The following is an 18,113-nucleotide window of genomic DNA, read 5'->3' as shown; positions in this document are numbered from 1 at the left end:
TCAGCTGCTAACCTCTCACCTAAGGCCATTACTTGGATAACCTCGTTTCTCCAGGAAAGGGTTATGAAAGTCTTCTCTGGCTCAGCCTGTGCCCACCCAAGCAACATAAAATGCAGAGTCCCACAGGGCTCTTGTATCTCTCCCACCCTTTTATAATCTGTTTACAAGGACACTGTTCCATATTCTGGACATGTTGGGCATCACATACACCAATTATGATGATGACACGCAGATCCTTATCCCCCTCACCTGTGACTATGAGGTTGATATGGCAACCCTTAAGTCCATATGTTCCACCATCCAAACCTGGATGGCAGAAAACTGGTTATGCCTCAATGGTGATAAAACCAAACTTCTGCTAATTGGATCACCTACCACCCTTAGGAAAGTGGATAAACAATACAACTCTTTAACTATTGACAACATTCCAATTCCTGTGTCGCAAACTGTTAAGACCTACCACTCTATGAACAAGCAGGTCAATGCCATTGCATTCACCTCAGCCTACCATTCTAAATTGCTTAACACAGCTGGACCCTTTCTGTCAGAACAGAACTGTCTCACTATTGCAAGAGCAATAATTGGATCCCAGTTGGATTATTGCAATGCCCTTTTTGTAGGGACATCCGTAAAAAACTTTACCAAACTCCAAACTGTCCAGAATAATGCCCTTAGGGCTGCCACTGGCATTTCAAAGAGGGAACATATCTCCGTAACCAGGAAGCAGGTACACTGGCTCCCCATCAGAGAGAATAGTCTTTAAAACGCTCGCCTTGACGCACAAATGCACCCATAACCTTAAACCGCTCTACCTTTCTCAAACAATGGTCAAGCCTATATCATCCAGACCTACCAGAATTGCTAATATCACTAGTATCTCCATTCCCAGGACTCGGAGAAAGCACGCAGGAGGTTCCAGTTTCCCAGTCATGGCAGCGACCCACTGGAACACTCTACCCCGTACATTAAAAGCATTGAGTCACATTCAGCCTTTAGGAAAGCTATAAAAACTATGTATCCCTGGGTCCCTGTCCCTGGTAGATTGCTTTCCCCACTCTACTTGTGATGTAACCCTCTTTGTAACTGTATAACAAATGAAACTGTAACCACTTATGTAAGTATCTTTGCGAGGATGCAGGCTCTCTGTAACCATGAGCTGAATAAACCTGTAACTAATACAATTTCATGCAACAGCGCCTCGATGCCCTTGAGCTGCTAGTGCACTTTACAAATCCAAATAAATAAATAAATACATAAATGCAGGTCTGTCCTGTGAAGAATGTGTGTTATAAAAAAAAGTCAAACTTCACAGGTACAATTCTGCTTGGGCGCTTTGGATGCTTTGACCAGTTTGAAAGAAATTCCTAGTTCCTAACTTAGCTTGACATTTCTTCCCTTCTAGTATGTCGGCTCTATTGGAAATGTGGGGGTTGTTTGTTAAACATCTAAACTTTAAAAAAACATTTGAATCTGATATTGTCTTCTACTTGGAAGACCACCTCATTAGTTTATGGTGTGCTACCAGACTTTCAGCTTCTATATAAGAAGGATGATAATGATGGGTGAGACGTTCAACCCCGATTGTGCAGAGCACAGGAACTGAAGGGACCTAGATTTAGCATCTGCAGTGGAGAGCAACTGGAGTAACCAGTTCAGGAAGATGGAAAGCAGGAGAGGACTTTGCACCCTCATGCACATATCTTCTTAATTGTACAAATACCATCTTGATGTTTTTAAATACTTCTATTGGAGCACAACATGCAGTTCTATGACTTTTGAAGTATTGGTGGAAAGGAAAAGTAAAGTTATTTAAAAGGAAAGCAGTGGGGGCAAGGTTAAGTTTATGGTAAGGGTTAGAGGAAAAAGGGAAACATTGAAAATGCAATAGGGTAAGATGGGGTTCAATGGTTAGGTTAATAAAGGGTTAGTGTTAGAAGAGAAGGGAATAGAAGAAGAACAAATGAAAGCAAAGAAAAAATGGGAGGGAAGCAGAAAAGAGGAAGCTGAAACAAGTCAGTGTGTCCAAAAAAACTTGCCATAAATGTACTTATAAAAAAATCTGCCAAAATTCTAAAGTCGCTAAAATACTATATACCAGGGGTATGCAACCTGCACCTCAACAGATGTTTTAGAATATGACTCCCATGATCCCTCACCATTAGCTTTTGCTGTCTAGGGGGGGGATCTAGTGCAAAACATCTGGAGAGCCAAAGATTGGAGATCCTTGCTCTACACCGTTTTAAAAGATCCTTATGGTCAATGATTTTCAACGTCGCAGAGTTCGAATAAACTGAGGACTTTCAGTGCATTTAGATGGCTGCATGTTTTGCTAAAAGGAAGGGCCCTTCAGTGGCACGCTTGCTCCTCTGTGGAAACAGCTCTTTACATTAGTGTGACAAGTCGCTATATGGGTTTTTATGATTAGATCATGTTCGCATAGTACCGTGACTTGCAGATGACCAGCATGTAGCACTTTGTCCACGGATTGTAATTTGTTTCCTTGATTCTTGTCTTGCAGGGAAAATCATATCCGTTCAGCGGAGCTTTCCCTTCCACCTGGAACCCATTAGCAATTTTGGATTACAACCACCTTTGGAGGACAATCGATGCAATGGGAAAAGAGGTAATGTATCAATATAGGATGAATGTAAAGTATGCCCCGTGTTAAAGAAACACAACAATTATTAATTAATAAATACATTATTAATTTATTTTGTGGTTTCATTGAGATTAAAGAAGGCATAAACAGCCATTAGAATTCTCTGGGCAGGTGTGAATGCGCCAGTTAGGCTTAACAAAGGTCAAGTGAAAACACATCAAATGCATTAGTCATGTGGGTTCTGTACAATATGAATATAGTGCTAGAGGCAATTGAGTTCACACAGGTAGGTACAAAACACGATCACTGCACCAAAAGGAGACTCCAGAATGGTTAAAGAGGAGGCAGTCGGCTTGTCCTCATTACTCATTTCCGTTGTATGTCGGTCCACACGATTACATGAAGAATTGCGTGCAGGATTAACTTTTATGCGTCACATGATCAGCCGGTAAAAATTGCTAGCCCCTCTCCATGTAGAAATGAAGGGGCGTGATTCACAAGGATTTGAACTGGAACCTATCAGTAGATGCCCTTAGCATCTCAGATTTCCTCCTGCTACCGGATACTTGATTCATGGAGCCTGAACCAGGAACAAGCAACAGTGCGGTGCTGCTTGGAGCATATTTCAGATGATCATGGGCAATTGTGATACACTAGGAATTCATTAAGGGAATTTCAAAGGGGCTCCAGTGAGCTCTGGATTGGCTCTAGTCTAAGGCTTAGTGAATCAGGTGTGAGGTAGCAAGAGTCAATCATAAATGCTCAGGACTCCTCTTGATATTCTACAGTGCAAGTCTTGGTGAAACAGGCCCTCTATCGTGCAAATCTTGGTGAAACAGGCCCTATAGCATAGTAAATGAGTGCAAGAATCAAGTGACATATGTTGAGATTTTGTATTCTAATCTGTTGGTTATTCATTAATTGACAAGATTAGTAGAAGTATCCACCTTTTGTCTCCAACATTTTGACAGGTTGCCACGCCCCCTTTTCCCGATCTTAGTCCCACCCCCTTTTGATATGCTTTGATGTAAACTTAATATACATTTGATATAAAAAAGATATCGAATTTGATATCAATTTTATATCAAATGTATTTGTTATAGGAAGTGGGTATTGTTTTATATGAATGGATATACAATGTATATTTTATATAAAGTGGGTATACATTTTATATCATTTGATATAAGTGAATATACATTTTATATCAAAATGCTGTAAAGCTGATAGCATCCGGTGCTGGTGTTGTTTGGACTAGGTTTGAGGGCGAAGTGAGCACTAAAGACGGGGACTGTGAATTTAGGGTTTTGGAGAGTGACAAGGTGATAATGTCACAGAGGGGCACAAGCCCCTGAAAATGTGCTGTTCACCTCTGTGAATAAGGTGACCTACGAATTTCTGGAAATCGGGCATCTAAAAAGTCTATCAGCTGGGCTGTTTTAGATGCCTCATTTACTAACGTGTGCATCATTATGCTACATACACACATGATTTATAAACAGATTGTGAGGTACATTTGGGCTATTGCACAGGCAGGTACGCCATTAGCAGCTGGTACAACCCATGCTGTTGACAGCAAGAAAAAAGAAAAGCGAATGAAACCAAGGATTACACTGTGCATGTAGAAAGAGAGCAGAGCTGCCACAAAGAAAAGTTAGTTGCAAGATTGCTGGTGGTGCAAGAGGAGGTGGAGGATGTGTGGGTGGACAGAGACCAGCTTCTCTTTCAGAGGTGCCAGGAAGGGGAAGAGCGGAGCCAGAGGCAGGTTACCCGACAAAGGATGGCAGCAGGTGTGAAGGTGGAGGCAGAACAAAAAGGAAGCTGGCAGAGACAGGGGTGAGGGGTAATAATAACTGGAAGTGCAGGGAGCCACCATTCAGAAGGGTCAGAATGTGAACTGGAAGATAATCAACTCCAATGTACATGACTATGCACATCCTTTATATGTTGGCATTTCGGCTTATCAGTTGTAGCCTTGTAAGGGATGCTGCAGTTTGCCTGATGTTTGGTTTGCGAAAAAGAAAATCCGCTATTGATCGATTATTGATCCACCAGTGCTGACCAGGAAAGGAGTGAGGCGGGAGCATGCGACACAATGAAGCTCGAGCATGGCAGACTTGAGAGCAGCTTGCACAGTGCTCCTGGGAGCAGTACCTGGGAGGTGTGCCGCCATCTCCCAGCAGCGGGATACCTACGTGTGTCCAAGTGTGGGCATTTGGCATCTGTGCCTGGTGTGCCAGCTTATTCTGCATTGAGAAGAGGTTGGTGCCTTGTGGCGTGGTTTGTTCCTCCTTCCTTTCCTTCCCCAGGCAGCCTTCAACTGTGGCCTGCTTAGGCCTGAAGGTGGCCTGCATCGTTGGGAGCTTTTTGCTCAGGACCTGCTGCCTGTGGTTGCTGCAATTTTTATGGGGTGGAGCGTGAGGAGGAGGAGACTGCTGGGCCCCCTGATGATGGGTTGGAGGGATGCTGGTGTGGCCATACACTGAGTGGTTGCGTGGACTGAAGATTTGAGTGGACTTTGCGAGTATGACTTCCTTGGACTTTTTTTAGGGCCTGCCTATCTTTGCCTAATTTTTGTATTCCACCCATTTCTGTCTGGAACAGCCTTTCTGGTTTTTAGGACTATTTTTACTTGTCTTCTGGCCTGATCACTTTGAGATGCTTTTCTATCCAGACCATCTGTAGTGACTCGGCTGTCTCGACACATGACTCACAAAATCTTGACGTTGACTAGAAGACTGTCTGGAAGCTGTTGAGACACAAGAACATGCTTTTCGATGGTGTGGAGTGTTGGTAGGTGACCGGTGGGTCCCCTGATCAGGGTTGGAGGGATGCTGGCATGGCCCTACACTGAGTGACTGCATGAACTGAAGATTTCAGTGAACTGGAGAGTATGACTTCCGTAGACTTTTTTTTTAGGGCCTGCCTACCTTTGCATCATCCTTGTACTCCAACCTGCTCTGTCTGGTACTGACTTTCTGTTTTTCTAAGGACATTTTTGGCTTGTCTGCTGGCTTGACCACTTTGAGATGCTTTTCGATCCGGACCATCTCTGGTGACTTAGCTGTCTCAACACCTTACTCAAAAGGTTTTGACGCTGACTCAACCCATTCCAAAGATCCTACAGGACTGGCTTGAAGCTGTCAAGCCACAAGAACAAACTTAACATGTATTGTAAGTGGTTCTACCTTAACGAGCCCCAATGACTATTAATACCCCACTCTCTACCTTTTTAAGGAAATATCTTCAGTAACGTTGACTGGGCTGCCAGCATTATTGCCTGGGCACTCTTGCCTTCAGACCCAGAAGTCCCCCTTTAATTACAAAGCCGGCATATTCTATGTATTCACTTACAGGGCTTGGGTATAGTGTGCTTCATTTAGTACATTTGTATTTTTAGTTTAATTCAAGCCTCCTTTTCTCTTCCTCTTTGGTTGGACATTCCTTTTATTTTGCCACCACCATTCTATTGTTATTTGCACTTCTTTTGTGCTAGCTCACTTCCCCCTGAAGAGCATAGTCTGCCCTAGTCCATGGTACCTTAAAGAAGCAAAGGAGGCATACCTGTCGGGCTGTTTCTGTTTCACCTTTATGATTGAGAACAGTGATGGTTTATTGGTAGTGTGGGAGTAGGAGTTTTAGCCACTACCCGTCCATGTACATCTTTTTGTCACGTGAGCATTTTCTCTCCTTTGTATGTTATTGAGATTGTAAATGAACTTCACCTTTAAACTATTTAACATTGATGTGTGTGCAGTATGTAAATCTGATGATGGCATGCATTTTTTGTAGATTCCTGTTGATGCTCCCTGGGATGCACCACATGCTGAAGAATGGGACAAGATGTCAGTGAAAGATTTTATAGAGAAAGTTTGCTGGACTACGTAAGTCAAGTTAACTTTAATTGTGAAGCTTGGCAGATATTTCTGGTTGTGTTGGAAGATGCCACATGTATCAATATACTGAACAGCCCTTAAATACACATCTGTCATTTCTGATTAGAGGACCTAGGGCATTTTCAAGGTTGGCAAGCTGACTCTCGATTACCACACCAACATTGATGTGTATCCCTTCTTCGCTATCAGTTTCTTTCAATCTGTATGTGGTCTCAGGGTTAGCCATCTAGATAAGGAGTGTACCTGTCTCTTTTGGTCTGTAAATAATGCTAAAATATTCCCCAAAAACAAAGTGCATAATATATGCAGTTGTCTGTCCCTTTTTTGCTGCATGCACTGATTTGTTGATTTGTTCAGACCCAAAGCATTACAATTGCATGCCACACAAAGGTGCGCTGCTATAATCTGATTTGATCTGTAGTAGGCCTGTAGCACAGAAACAAGCACTAGCAAAGCCAATACATTTGGTGTTGCCAATGAAGAGAGCACAGCGTTGTATATTCTTTGTGATCCATTACGAAAATGGGACCCTTTAAATTGGTTAAGTCAGATCAATTGGCTTTGCCTTTGCTTGTACTAATGGTGGCTATGATGGATTAGGAGCATCATAAAGGTTTATATACATCAGCGCCAATCCATCATAAGGACATTATTTATCCATGCAGAGAGTGCCAGCCACAGACATTAGAAATAATAATAATGATCACAACAAAATAACAAACTCAACGTATTACAGCACAAAAGTGGAAATCACACCATTGTACCACTCAGCTTGGACAAATAAAATTCTTAAAAGCGACATTCAACAATTCTCTCCTCTACTGAAACAGTTACACTCACTTCTACAAAATGGCTGCTGCTATGACAGAGCGGTTACCATTATGCACTCCTTCGATATCAAGGAACAGCTGATACACACCAGGACCCCTCGAAAGTGCATTTTTAAGAGCTAAGGTAGTGAGTTAAAGTCCTGTCTAGCCAGATCCTAGAAGAACAAAAAGATTTGTTTAATGTATGTTAATTACTGGGCCTGTAGAAATAATGTATTTAAACCAGAATACTTTTTAAAAATTTTAGATGTATTTTTGCTTGCCTAAAAATACTAAAGTCAACAACGAGAACTACTTTTTAGTTCCCTTTAAATGACTTATAAAAATACTTTTTAAACCTCCTACTAAAAATGTTATCTGGAGCCGTGAGCATCCATACATTTTATCACTGTATTCGAAATTAGTTTGTGATATGCAGCATATATTCTGTTATTTTATTGAATTATTATACTGCGCCCATCACTGGTGTAGTGGTGTTATGGCATCTGGCCTTGTTGGAATATTGGACCCCACCTCTGCCCTGGCTATCACCAGAGCTTATTCCGTGTAAAGGAAAGAGGAGGGTTGCTTCTAGCTAGGCTGTTGTCTCTCCTATGACGAGTGATTTTAATGTATGTGTACAAGAGAAGGCAAGAAAACAGTTTTCAGTTTTTAGGCAAGGAATGGGAACCATAGAATAGGCCTTTATAATAAATGCACTAAGCAGTAACAAAACATCGTCACCCTCACTATCCAGGTTCTGAGGCTTCTCTGCGGCGTCTGATAAGGTAGATGAAGGCGGGTTGTGGAAGAAGCTATTGCTTTAGGAATTGAAGACAAATTCATTTTAAAATTATTATTTTACTTTATTATAATAACTGTTAAGGTAAGATTCAATGGGGAAGGATGATTTATGCGTAATTTGGGCCTAAAGTAAGGCTGTATATTGGGGCCCACCAATTTCAATTTATATATAGCAGATTTAGTAATTATATTATGAGCATTTGCTGATGATATTGTAATTTCAGATGCTAAGTCAGTAGGCTTGTAGTGAACACTCAATATAGTTCTGGAAATAAAAATAGGTAAAACAAAATGTTCTCAGTGCACTGAAGATAAATATAGCTAACACAACAAGTAACATGTAAAAGAAGGTTGAGGTAGTAACAGATTTTAGGTATTTGGGATTTGATCTTTCATGTCAAAAAGATGTGAAATATATTAGATCAAATAATTGGAAAAAATATCTACCCTTTGCGTCCATTGGATGTTTAAATGCAATACAGTCCTTCTATTTTCATGTGGAATGAAGGTGAGGCCCCAGAATGACTATGAATGAGAATGGAGACAAGAATTTTGAAAATTATATTGGGGCTTCCTAGCTCTACATCTTCTAAGGCAATTTGAGCACAACTCGAATTGGTCCCTTTACCAACTTAAGCCCTAATAAGAAGGGCTTCTTTATTTCTGAAGATCAAATCTGCAGAATAAAATACTTTGTGTAATAAGAGGTCTTTAAGTGGGCTGGGGCTGGTTGGGGCAGATTTCCTGCACTCTCCAAAAAGTACTCCCGAGCCAGGGCAATTCTGGTCTCCCCCAATTAGCCCTCGAGGCGCCAATCCCCTCAAACAGCCCTTTCGCTCAACACAGCCTTGAGGTGAAAGGGCAGTAAGTGTGGTCGGTGCTTCTAATTTAGAAAAAAAGAAGAAGATTGTGCATGAAAGTTATGATAGTGATTTTATATTTTCTGCGTGTAATTCAATAGTCTATCCTGCCTTATTCTTGACATACCTTAATAAGAGTATCATTCCTAAGGTACCTTAAAAATATATATATCGATTGTATTTCTCTCCTCCTCAATGTCATCTTATCCCTAAATACAAAGTCGGTGCAGTCCTGATTTTTCAATTACTCTCAGAGAACAGTGCCGTTATCTACATATATACATCAAAAGCAGTGAACACAGACAGACCCGTGTATATGTCAACCAGAAATTGGACATCAAGTAGACTTATAATTCCCAAATACTTTCAAACAAATGTAGGGTATTTTTCTATATAGTATTGTGGTTTGCACCCACTTAAAATTATTGGCAGGCCTGTGTCCCAGAATATACATTGGTTTAAAAGGTTGCAGCATTTTCATGCAAGATTATTTGGCCAGTCACCCTCCAGAGGAACAGACATCAAATCTCGAAGCAAGTCTGGAGAAAGCAGAGTAAGGTCTGGATACCCCTGGCGTGGGCACACTGCACCACTTCACGGATAAGACTTGGTGCTCTGAAACTGCTAAATTGGTGATTTGGCGCAGTATTAAAGCCTATTAACATAACATATTATGACTGGTGGTTGGGGGCTGTGCACCTGGAAAACAGTCGTCCATAGCGATAACCTTTTATAAGGTTTTAAACCTTCAATGTCATGATAAGATTAAGAGTGAAGCATAACTTCAGAAAGTACACATAGTTTCTGCAAGAATGCTTTGAAGAGCTTAAATACTCTGCTGCAGGCGGTATACTTCAATTAAGAAAACTCTGTTGAAGGTGCACAGTCTGGGGAAGGTGCATAAAACATAGTTAAAAAGGTAGAAAGCATCTTAAGCACATTGAAAACTGCTTTCACTAGAGATTGCTACTTACTATTATTAAGTTGTCATGTGGAAGCCGGCATAAACAGGTACTGTGGAGGGTCAGAAGAAGGGCACGGTCGCTCTGAGGACATGTTCCAAATGTTTTTATTAAAGAATAAGAATAAGGCCTAACTTTCCCTACGCTATGGGATATTCCCTTCCTATATATCTAACTAGGTTGCTTGTCAGTCATCTGTGAATGTCGAAATGAATAAGTCCGCTGTCCAAAACTAATTTTATTGGCCTTACCAATATTCTAAATAAACTAAGGTCAGGAGAATGTCTCCCTTCTCCTGACGATATGTTTTGTATCAGTCTTTGGATTTCCTGTTAATAGGTAATCTTCAGATAGTCTCTAGTTACTTGCTGTATCAGTTTATGCAGTTCTTTCATGAGATTGTTTACTTTTCTCTCCTCCTGAAAAATATCTTTCCTTGACCTTGTATACTTTTTTGATCCTTTTTAGAGGACTCATAACAACCTGGAAATGTACACTTTCTTCTGTAGTTATAACTTTCTAGACAAGTGTGGTTCACCTTACTCTGACATTCTCTGTCGTGTATATTGTTTACTTTGGTGGTTTTTAACCAATAGACTTGGGCCCTTTAAGACGAGGTAGCAATACTAAGAGATGGATGGAGATGCAGAATTTACTCAAACATCAATAATCAAAACTGACTCAGGAAGTTGGCAAAACTTTGTTATGTTTTATTTGCAATTATCTAAAACAGGGCAGTTACAACCGACATCATCCGACGTTCGCTCGAGCTCTCAATATATTTCAGAAAAAAACATAACTTTTATAGTCAAAATTCATCACACTAAGTGGCAAACTACAAAAAACTACCCGCGGATACTAACGGGGGTAGTGATTGGGTCTCTAGCATCAGGTGGACAACTAAGCCCCCCTCTAGTGCAAGTCATCTTCATCGTCATAAAATAGACAACGATTCATTTGTTACACAGACTATAGGGCTCTTTAATTGGTTGGCACGCTTGTACCCTTCTCAAAACATCCACACGTTATCAGCACGCAGGCTACCACTCCAGGTGCTGGAAGGGTCGGCATGGTCATGCCTACCCACTCAATTAGCCCAACATCTATCATCACTCTTGGAGGTCTGCCATTCAATTAAGGCTTTGAACTTAACCTTGCAGAGGCTCTCTGTGCCTGAGAATTAAAGGGAGTATGGCATGGTCTTATCTTCTGGTTTCGGTGTAGCTTGACACAATGTCTATTTTCATCAGACCATGTGACTGGAGACCACATTTCGAGCTCTTTGCTGCATATAATACTATTAAATGATTAGCTCTTGGCACCTTCAGTGTTTTTCCATTTCACCTCAAACAGAAGTTGGTTTTTTTCTCACGTTCATTGTAACTACTTGATGGACAACCAGGCTCACAGTGGCCGCAACTCTTGGTGCTGCGCCAGCCAAGCCTTTCTTGAATTTCTCCTTTGCCATTAGCTGTTTTCCAACTATGCCACACTAAAATCCTTTCCATACACAGTGTTTCAAGCCTTGCTAAAGTGCATCGTGGAACATCCAGGTTCTATACATTCCTGTGTATATACATTGGTGCATCGCCGCAAACGATTAACTACGTAGCCAGTCTTAAGATCACTTCATCTACTTGTGTTACTGCATCTGTATAAGTGTAAAATGACCTTGCATTTTCTTCAGCGTTTCTTTGCATGAGCAACTTCATGTCGAGCCCGAAATGTTGCTCATCTTCGAGTGATATCCAAAGTTGCTTTCTCTTCCTCTCAGGGACTCCAGTGATTCTCTTTCTTATATAAAAGCAATTTAATTTCTTCAGTTTTGTATTCACCTTTTGATTACTTTTACTGGGACGAGTGTCTTGAACTGTAAAACGATTCCCTTTATGCCTCACAGTCCTCCCATTCTCCATGTTACCTTCAAGAATCTAGGGGAACATTTCTGGGCTCTGTATCTGTCTGGGAGCTTCTCTCTCACTCCTCATTGCCGTCAGCTCACTGTCGCTGGTGTCCTCTTCCTTGAATTCTCGCTCACTCCCGAGGCGCCCCGATGTTCCTTCAGGTAACAGGTTGGGTTGCTGCTTGGTTCTCGTGATGGTATCTGTGTTGGTGTGTGGACTGCCTGCCCACTACGTATCCTTCGTGGTCACACCACCACCTCCTTTTGGGTTCAAGTCCTCTCTGCTTCCTGCATCTGGCATACGCCATTCTGTTGCGTCTGCCCCTTCTGTTCAGCGCAAGCTTGAATGTTGTGGGCTTCGAGGCTCTCTTCTGCTCCACCTCTTTCAGCTGTTACGCAGGAAAGGCGCCCCCCTTGCCTGTGTATTCATTCCTCTCTCTCTCTGTTTTTCAGAAGGTACTCGCTGTTCAAAGTACTCATCTCAGTTGATTGGAGACTTCTTGCTAATGGTATAAATTGACTTTTTCTTCACACGAGTCTTGGGACTTGTAGGTCCTTGGTATTTTCGAGAGTCCCATGTATGCCATTGTGTGTAATGGTGTTGGGGGTTCCTCACAGGAACGGGAGTCCTTGTCCCCTAAGGGGGAATCTCTCCCAGCAAGGTCCCACTTGCCTCAACTCCTAGGGTCACCTCCCTAGCCTCACACAGCAGTTCTCCCCCTTGAGTAGAAGGGAGAATTCCCGCGATTCATCAGAGTACCTTATCCATGGGCCTTATTACGTGTCTGGCCGGTGACCGTGCCGGTAAAAACGCCAGGTTGCTGCCGGACACGTAATGAATTACCGGCACCTGACTTCCCGGTAACACTGGGTTATTCGGACCCCGGCGGCCGGGAAGTCAGGCGCCGGTAATTTTGTAAGTCCCCATTCCCATGGAGTCTAGCAGGACTCCATGGGAATGGGGACCACGGAAGCACCAGCATCATTAACAATGGTGCCGGTGCTTCCATGGAACTCTGCGGGCGGGTGCCGTTCCGTCCGCCAGGTATGTCCCTGGTGGGCGGGACAGCACCCACCCGCAGAGTCGTACTGTGCTGGTCCAGAAACACTGGTGCCGGTAGCCTTACCGGCACCAGTGTTTCCGGACCGGCATAGTCATAATGAGGCCCCATGTGTTCTTACAGCACTTTCCAGCGCTATTTAAATAAGATGGTTGTTGGGTTCTAAGACATGTTGGCCATCTTAGAATGGTTTATAAACAACATGTTGTATCATACGATAATTAGTTATGACCCCTACTTTGTATGTAGGTTGAAGTTCTTATGAAGTGGTGGCATATAAATGTGTCTCTATTTTTTTTTTCATTACAAATATTTTATTATACTTCACTCCTGTGTTTGTGCTGCCACAAAATTTCAATTCATTGTATGCGTAAGAAATCTGTAGTTTCCCTACACTATAGTTGACAGGGTCCAACTGATTTTACCTGCCTTTTTGATGGGATTCTAGTAAACACCCTCAGGTGAAACAGCCAGAAGAATTGGCTGAACACCTGTAATAGTATGTTTTGCTCAAAGGCACTAAAATGTTTACGTTGCACATAAATGTGTGTGAAGGAAGCGGCCATGTACAAGTCTCTGCTCGTTCATGCAGTCGGGCTGAGCGTTTTGCTGGGAAGCCAGAGTGCTGGATACTGTGCTTCAGGGTGCAGTTTGTTGCCTCTTTGTTGTCTGCCTGCCTGCTTGTTTAGACCAATGGCACCATCTGTCATACCATCAACCCATAGCTTGAGTGGGTACAATCTGTACCAGTGGAAGTAGAGAGCTAGTTCGATAATGTACATTAACCAGGACAAGATACTGTGGCACATTTTGTTGCACATGCCCGTCAGTATTCAAATGGCGAACAGCCTGAGGGGGTTTCATCTCTTGTTTCGTCAAGTACTTTACAAAGTTTGGTGGCAAGTCAGGGATAATCACTCCCTCATTGTCATTTTGCTCATTAGGAATTATAAAAATGGTGAAATTGGAATTAAGGGTTTGTGTGGAAGACAGGGGGGGAGGATTCCAGGCAAGGAAATTACTGGGCCTGGCCAATCACCCCCAGGAAGTCCTTTCTTGTCCCTTGCCCTACTTCCGGCTCAAGAAATTGCAGAAATCATGTATCGCATACACTTATCCGTGCCATTTTTACCCTCCCAGCATTCCTTGCACTCATTTTCCACTTGACAGTCACCTGACTAGGCTGCCCAGAAAGCTTGAATGCTGCTCACAAGAACTTGTCAAGCGATGCGAAAAAGGCAGTGCCCCTTATATAGCTGGTGCAAATGTAAATGAAGGCAGATGTATTAAAGTATCTCGAGCTTCCTATCATGTCCTGAAAATATTGTAACTTCGTTTTCACCTCTTCACTTTTGAATTTGGTAAAGTGCTCCGAGACCATCTGGGTAAGGCAAGTGATGGACAAACATTAAAATCTAACAATAGCAATAATAATACAAAATAATATCCCATGGTGCTCTTGCTGCCCTTGCTGTGACAAGCTCAACTCAAAGAGGGATCCCTGTTTTATTACTAAGCGATCACCTGGTATATAAACCATCCAACAATTCCCCTGAAAAAGCTTCACTGGCATGAAATACCTAAAGCTGTCTCTGGGAATTTCTGGGGAAAGGAGGGCAAGTAGAAGGCAGTGATTGGAGCATGAGAGAAGACGAGTGATTCTTCGAAGTCTGGGGAGTTCAAGCTGCTCCCATAGACATGGTTTTCCAATCTCTGATTTCTGTCTTGGAAAACCTAGCAGGAACCAGGCCATTCTGTGATTGGACTCTTGCAGTTTAGACAGTTGAGCAGAAAGGAAAGTTTAAGGAGGCAACAGTAGAATCTATATAAACCAATTCAGAACGTTAGCCCTTCATATGGGGAGCAGCAGCGCTTGCAGTGAGGTTAGAGCATGAAGAGGATCAAAAGACCTGCAGTGATAAAGGAGAGAAAACAAGGGAAAATATAACTGAGAAATGAAATGAACGTACGAGGGCCTTTGTGAAATGGCTCTCGGAAAACATATTGGGTGTAAATAAGCCACTCCTGCTCAAGATCAGTTCACAATTGAAGAAAAGTGAGAAACTAACCAAGACCACTGTGACATCGATAAGAGTCCTTAAAGGATGAACGCGTCACCCTGAAGTCTGCAATCCAAGAAATAGTCCAGTAGAAATCGCATTCTCTGAATTATTTATTTAATTTAATTGATTGTGTTTAATTCTTACAAACTTTTCACATATTATCAATCACAGTCATTATTTACAAATTATTATTACATAAATACATACATCATAGCATATTCCAGAATAGTATACGATCATCCAATTACAAAAACACATTATACTTAATACTACCAAGTTCCGGTTTATAAAAAATCCAGTTTCCTGAGAGAGCGTCTCATGTGTGCCACCCATTTCAATTACTCTGTCTTCTTAATAATGTCTTTCACATTTAGCCGCACATGATAGAGCGCAATGTGCAAAGATTTATTTCCTGTGTTCAGGCAATAACCTCCGAATGCGTCACTATTTATACCGTCATAATTCCCCACAATAGACCCCAGCATGCTCATATAAAGCGGGCAGTGCTCCCGACATTCTGTGAGGACACGGTGGGCTGTTTCCTCTTTGCCGCTAATGCCACACATTCGGCATATCCGATCTTCTTTCTCTATCGCTCAAGTCCCGTATTTGCCAACACTGGCAATTTGTTTATTCTCAACAACAATAAGAACATAACGTCAGGTAACTGTGAGTAGCCTTAAATACATGTATTACTTTTACGGGTTCAGAGTAACTTTTCAATTTTGCCAAATGCATATCAGTTTCTACCTAAGCCCATCTTTCTAAATTAGGTACTAATTTATTTTGTAGTGTGTAGTAATCCGATTCCCAGTCAGGTCTCCATTCAGTATCCCCAAACGTTATGTTCACCAGCTTGACATATTTCCGCATCAGTGCTGGCATCATCTCCCAACAGTTTTCATAACGGGCACCTCGGCCCAGTCCTGGATTTTATGTATAATAGGCACCTTGTTTTTAAAGCCTGAGCATGTAAGGAAGATAACCTCAGTTCCAATCTTAACAATGTGAATGGTATGCTCGGGTCCAGTCTCAAAATCCTCCCCCAGAACTTTTTTCAACCACAAAGCCTCGATTCCATATTGCATTGAGGCGTCGAAACAAATTTAATAAAGCAACAGTAGACCCTGTAAACTACAACCTGAGGAATCTCTAGTGAACTTTGCTATCATTGACTTTAGTATTACGGCTTTTCTGCATTTCTCAGCTATAATCCCTGAGTAAACATCTTTGGTGGTTAACTCTATACCCAGGCATTTCAAACTCTTTACATTCTCCATATAGTTTCCCGCTAGCATGAACTTTGGTATATTTATTTCCCTGTGGGCAAAGTGCATCATCTTTGTTTTTTCGGAATTTATTTTCAGGCCATTTAGGCTAGCATATCTATTTAGTTCCAGCATGGATCTTTTAATACATAAGAATGTACGTTCGCACAGTACCAAGTCATCTGCATATGAGATGCACCACCCTTTCATCCTCGATCTTGGGTGGGCAATTGTTCACTCTCCCCAGTGCAGCTGGGAAATCTGCAATATAAATGTTGAACAGCAGGGGCGCCAGCACGCATCCCTGTTTTACCCCTCTACAGGTTGACATAGATGGCGTGATGGAGCCCCTGCTGTCCAATCTTACCTGCACCATGGTATTTTGTATATAATATCAAGTATATAATATCAAAAGTAATTTAGCCCAGTGTTCCGAGGCCCTCTTTAGTACTATGTTAGCGAGGCTGTTCGGTCCCAAAGCCCGACAATCTTTGAGTTTAGCAATTCGCATCTCAATTGCCTCTATATCGAAAGATATTTCAAAACCTTTCCTAGTACTATTTGTTTGCTGAGGTATTTGATCATTCTCTGAAATAGCTAAGACAGCCGATAGAGTGGGCGCTTTAAGTGTCCCTGGAGGGATCCCCTATTGAAGAGGGGGAAAGCAAACAAAGATTTAATAAGGATCCAACAGAACATTCCGAAGTGTAAAACACATTTGCCTCAAGTGGAAAATGCCATATCAAACTCGTTCATTCATGGTGAAAGAAAATTCACTAAGACAAATGGGGAGAAACCATCTTCAGGAGAACCAAAGGATGCCCTAAAAAACACATTTCTTAGATGGCTGCAGAAGAAGGTGGGCCCAGGACTAATTAGACCACAGATCTTTATATCATGTACAGAAGACAAATAAAACAATGGCATTTGCTCAATAATAGACACTGCACTGTAGCTGGTTGAGGACACCGCGATATTTTGAAAATCAGTGAAGCACTCCAAGTAGAACTCTCCCTCTTGAAGATTGTTTTGAACTAATACATTGTTGTTGCTCTCTGCTGCCTTAATACAACTTGAATGCTATTTTTGATTTAATGTGTCTGATCCATTTCATCTCCCTCCTACTTTATCCCAGAGAAGTTATTTTGATGCCATGCCATTTGATTCCTTCCATCCCTTGGAGCACAATTGTCTTTCCTCAGTTCCAATTCTTTTTGCATGCTAATCTTGTTTTAAACATGCATCGCTTCCTCAATGTTTAAAATATGTTTTATAATTTTCTGTTCATTTGGATGAAAAGAGAACCATTGATAGAGCTAGTTGAAAAAAAACACTGGTGGAAAAATCTGTCATTTTTTTTCTTATTATTATTGTCTGATAATCACACCTTGCTTGTGATTTCTGCCAAGGTGGTTTGTTGACTGTTCTGGTAGTGGTGGAGGGGGCAGCGATAAGGGGGAGCGGCATAGTTCAAGGGGTTTAAGAGCATCTGGGTTGTGATCTTCCCCAGATTTGATCTAAACTAAAATGGGTGGGACAGGGCATAGAAGGGTTAATTTTAGGTTTAATTGGCTGTGTTTGCTAGCTTTAAGTTCGGATGTTGGAGGAGCAGCATTCGAAACACTTTGAAGATATTTTCCTTAATTTTTGTTTTAACAGGGCAACAAAAGATGATAACTTTAAATTACTTTTAGTTATCCTTTGTAAAATCTGGTGGCCATTACAGGGTGGCATCTCACTAGCAATGTTCTTTTGCACGGGCAGAGGTACAATTTATTTCGCAATGTCTTTTCACTGATATTCCTTTGGAAGTGTGTTTTTTTCACTCATGTGTTCACATACAACCACATAAAAACTGTATTTACTACAGGTCACATTCAAAAAATGTGTT

At 41.7% G+C, this 18,113-nt stretch overlaps 1 protein-coding gene across 1 annotated transcript in view; it reads left to right on the top strand.

The window, feature by feature from the left end:
- The window catches only part of LOC138526130 (amine oxidase [flavin-containing] A-like), a 493,108-nt gene that overhangs the window by 274,841 nt on the left and 200,154 nt on the right, over window positions 1–18,113 (top strand). The window contains exons 4-5 of the mRNA XM_069636505.1: window positions 2,519–2,623; window positions 6,389–6,480. Coding sequence (XP_069492606.1) covers window positions 2,519–2,623; window positions 6,389–6,480 — 197 coding nt within the window. The remainder of the gene's footprint in view (window positions 1–2,518; window positions 2,624–6,388; window positions 6,481–18,113) is intronic.

This window comes from Ambystoma mexicanum, chromosome 7p (genome assembly GCF_040938575.1).
Source record: "Ambystoma mexicanum isolate Mex_15411 chromosome 7p, UKY_AmexF1_1, whole genome shotgun sequence".
Classification (NCBI taxonomy): Eukaryota; Metazoa; Chordata; class Amphibia; order Caudata; family Ambystomatidae; genus Ambystoma; species Ambystoma mexicanum.
Note: the sequence above shows the minus strand (reverse complement) of the source record. Positions and strands in the feature narration are given on the sequence as shown.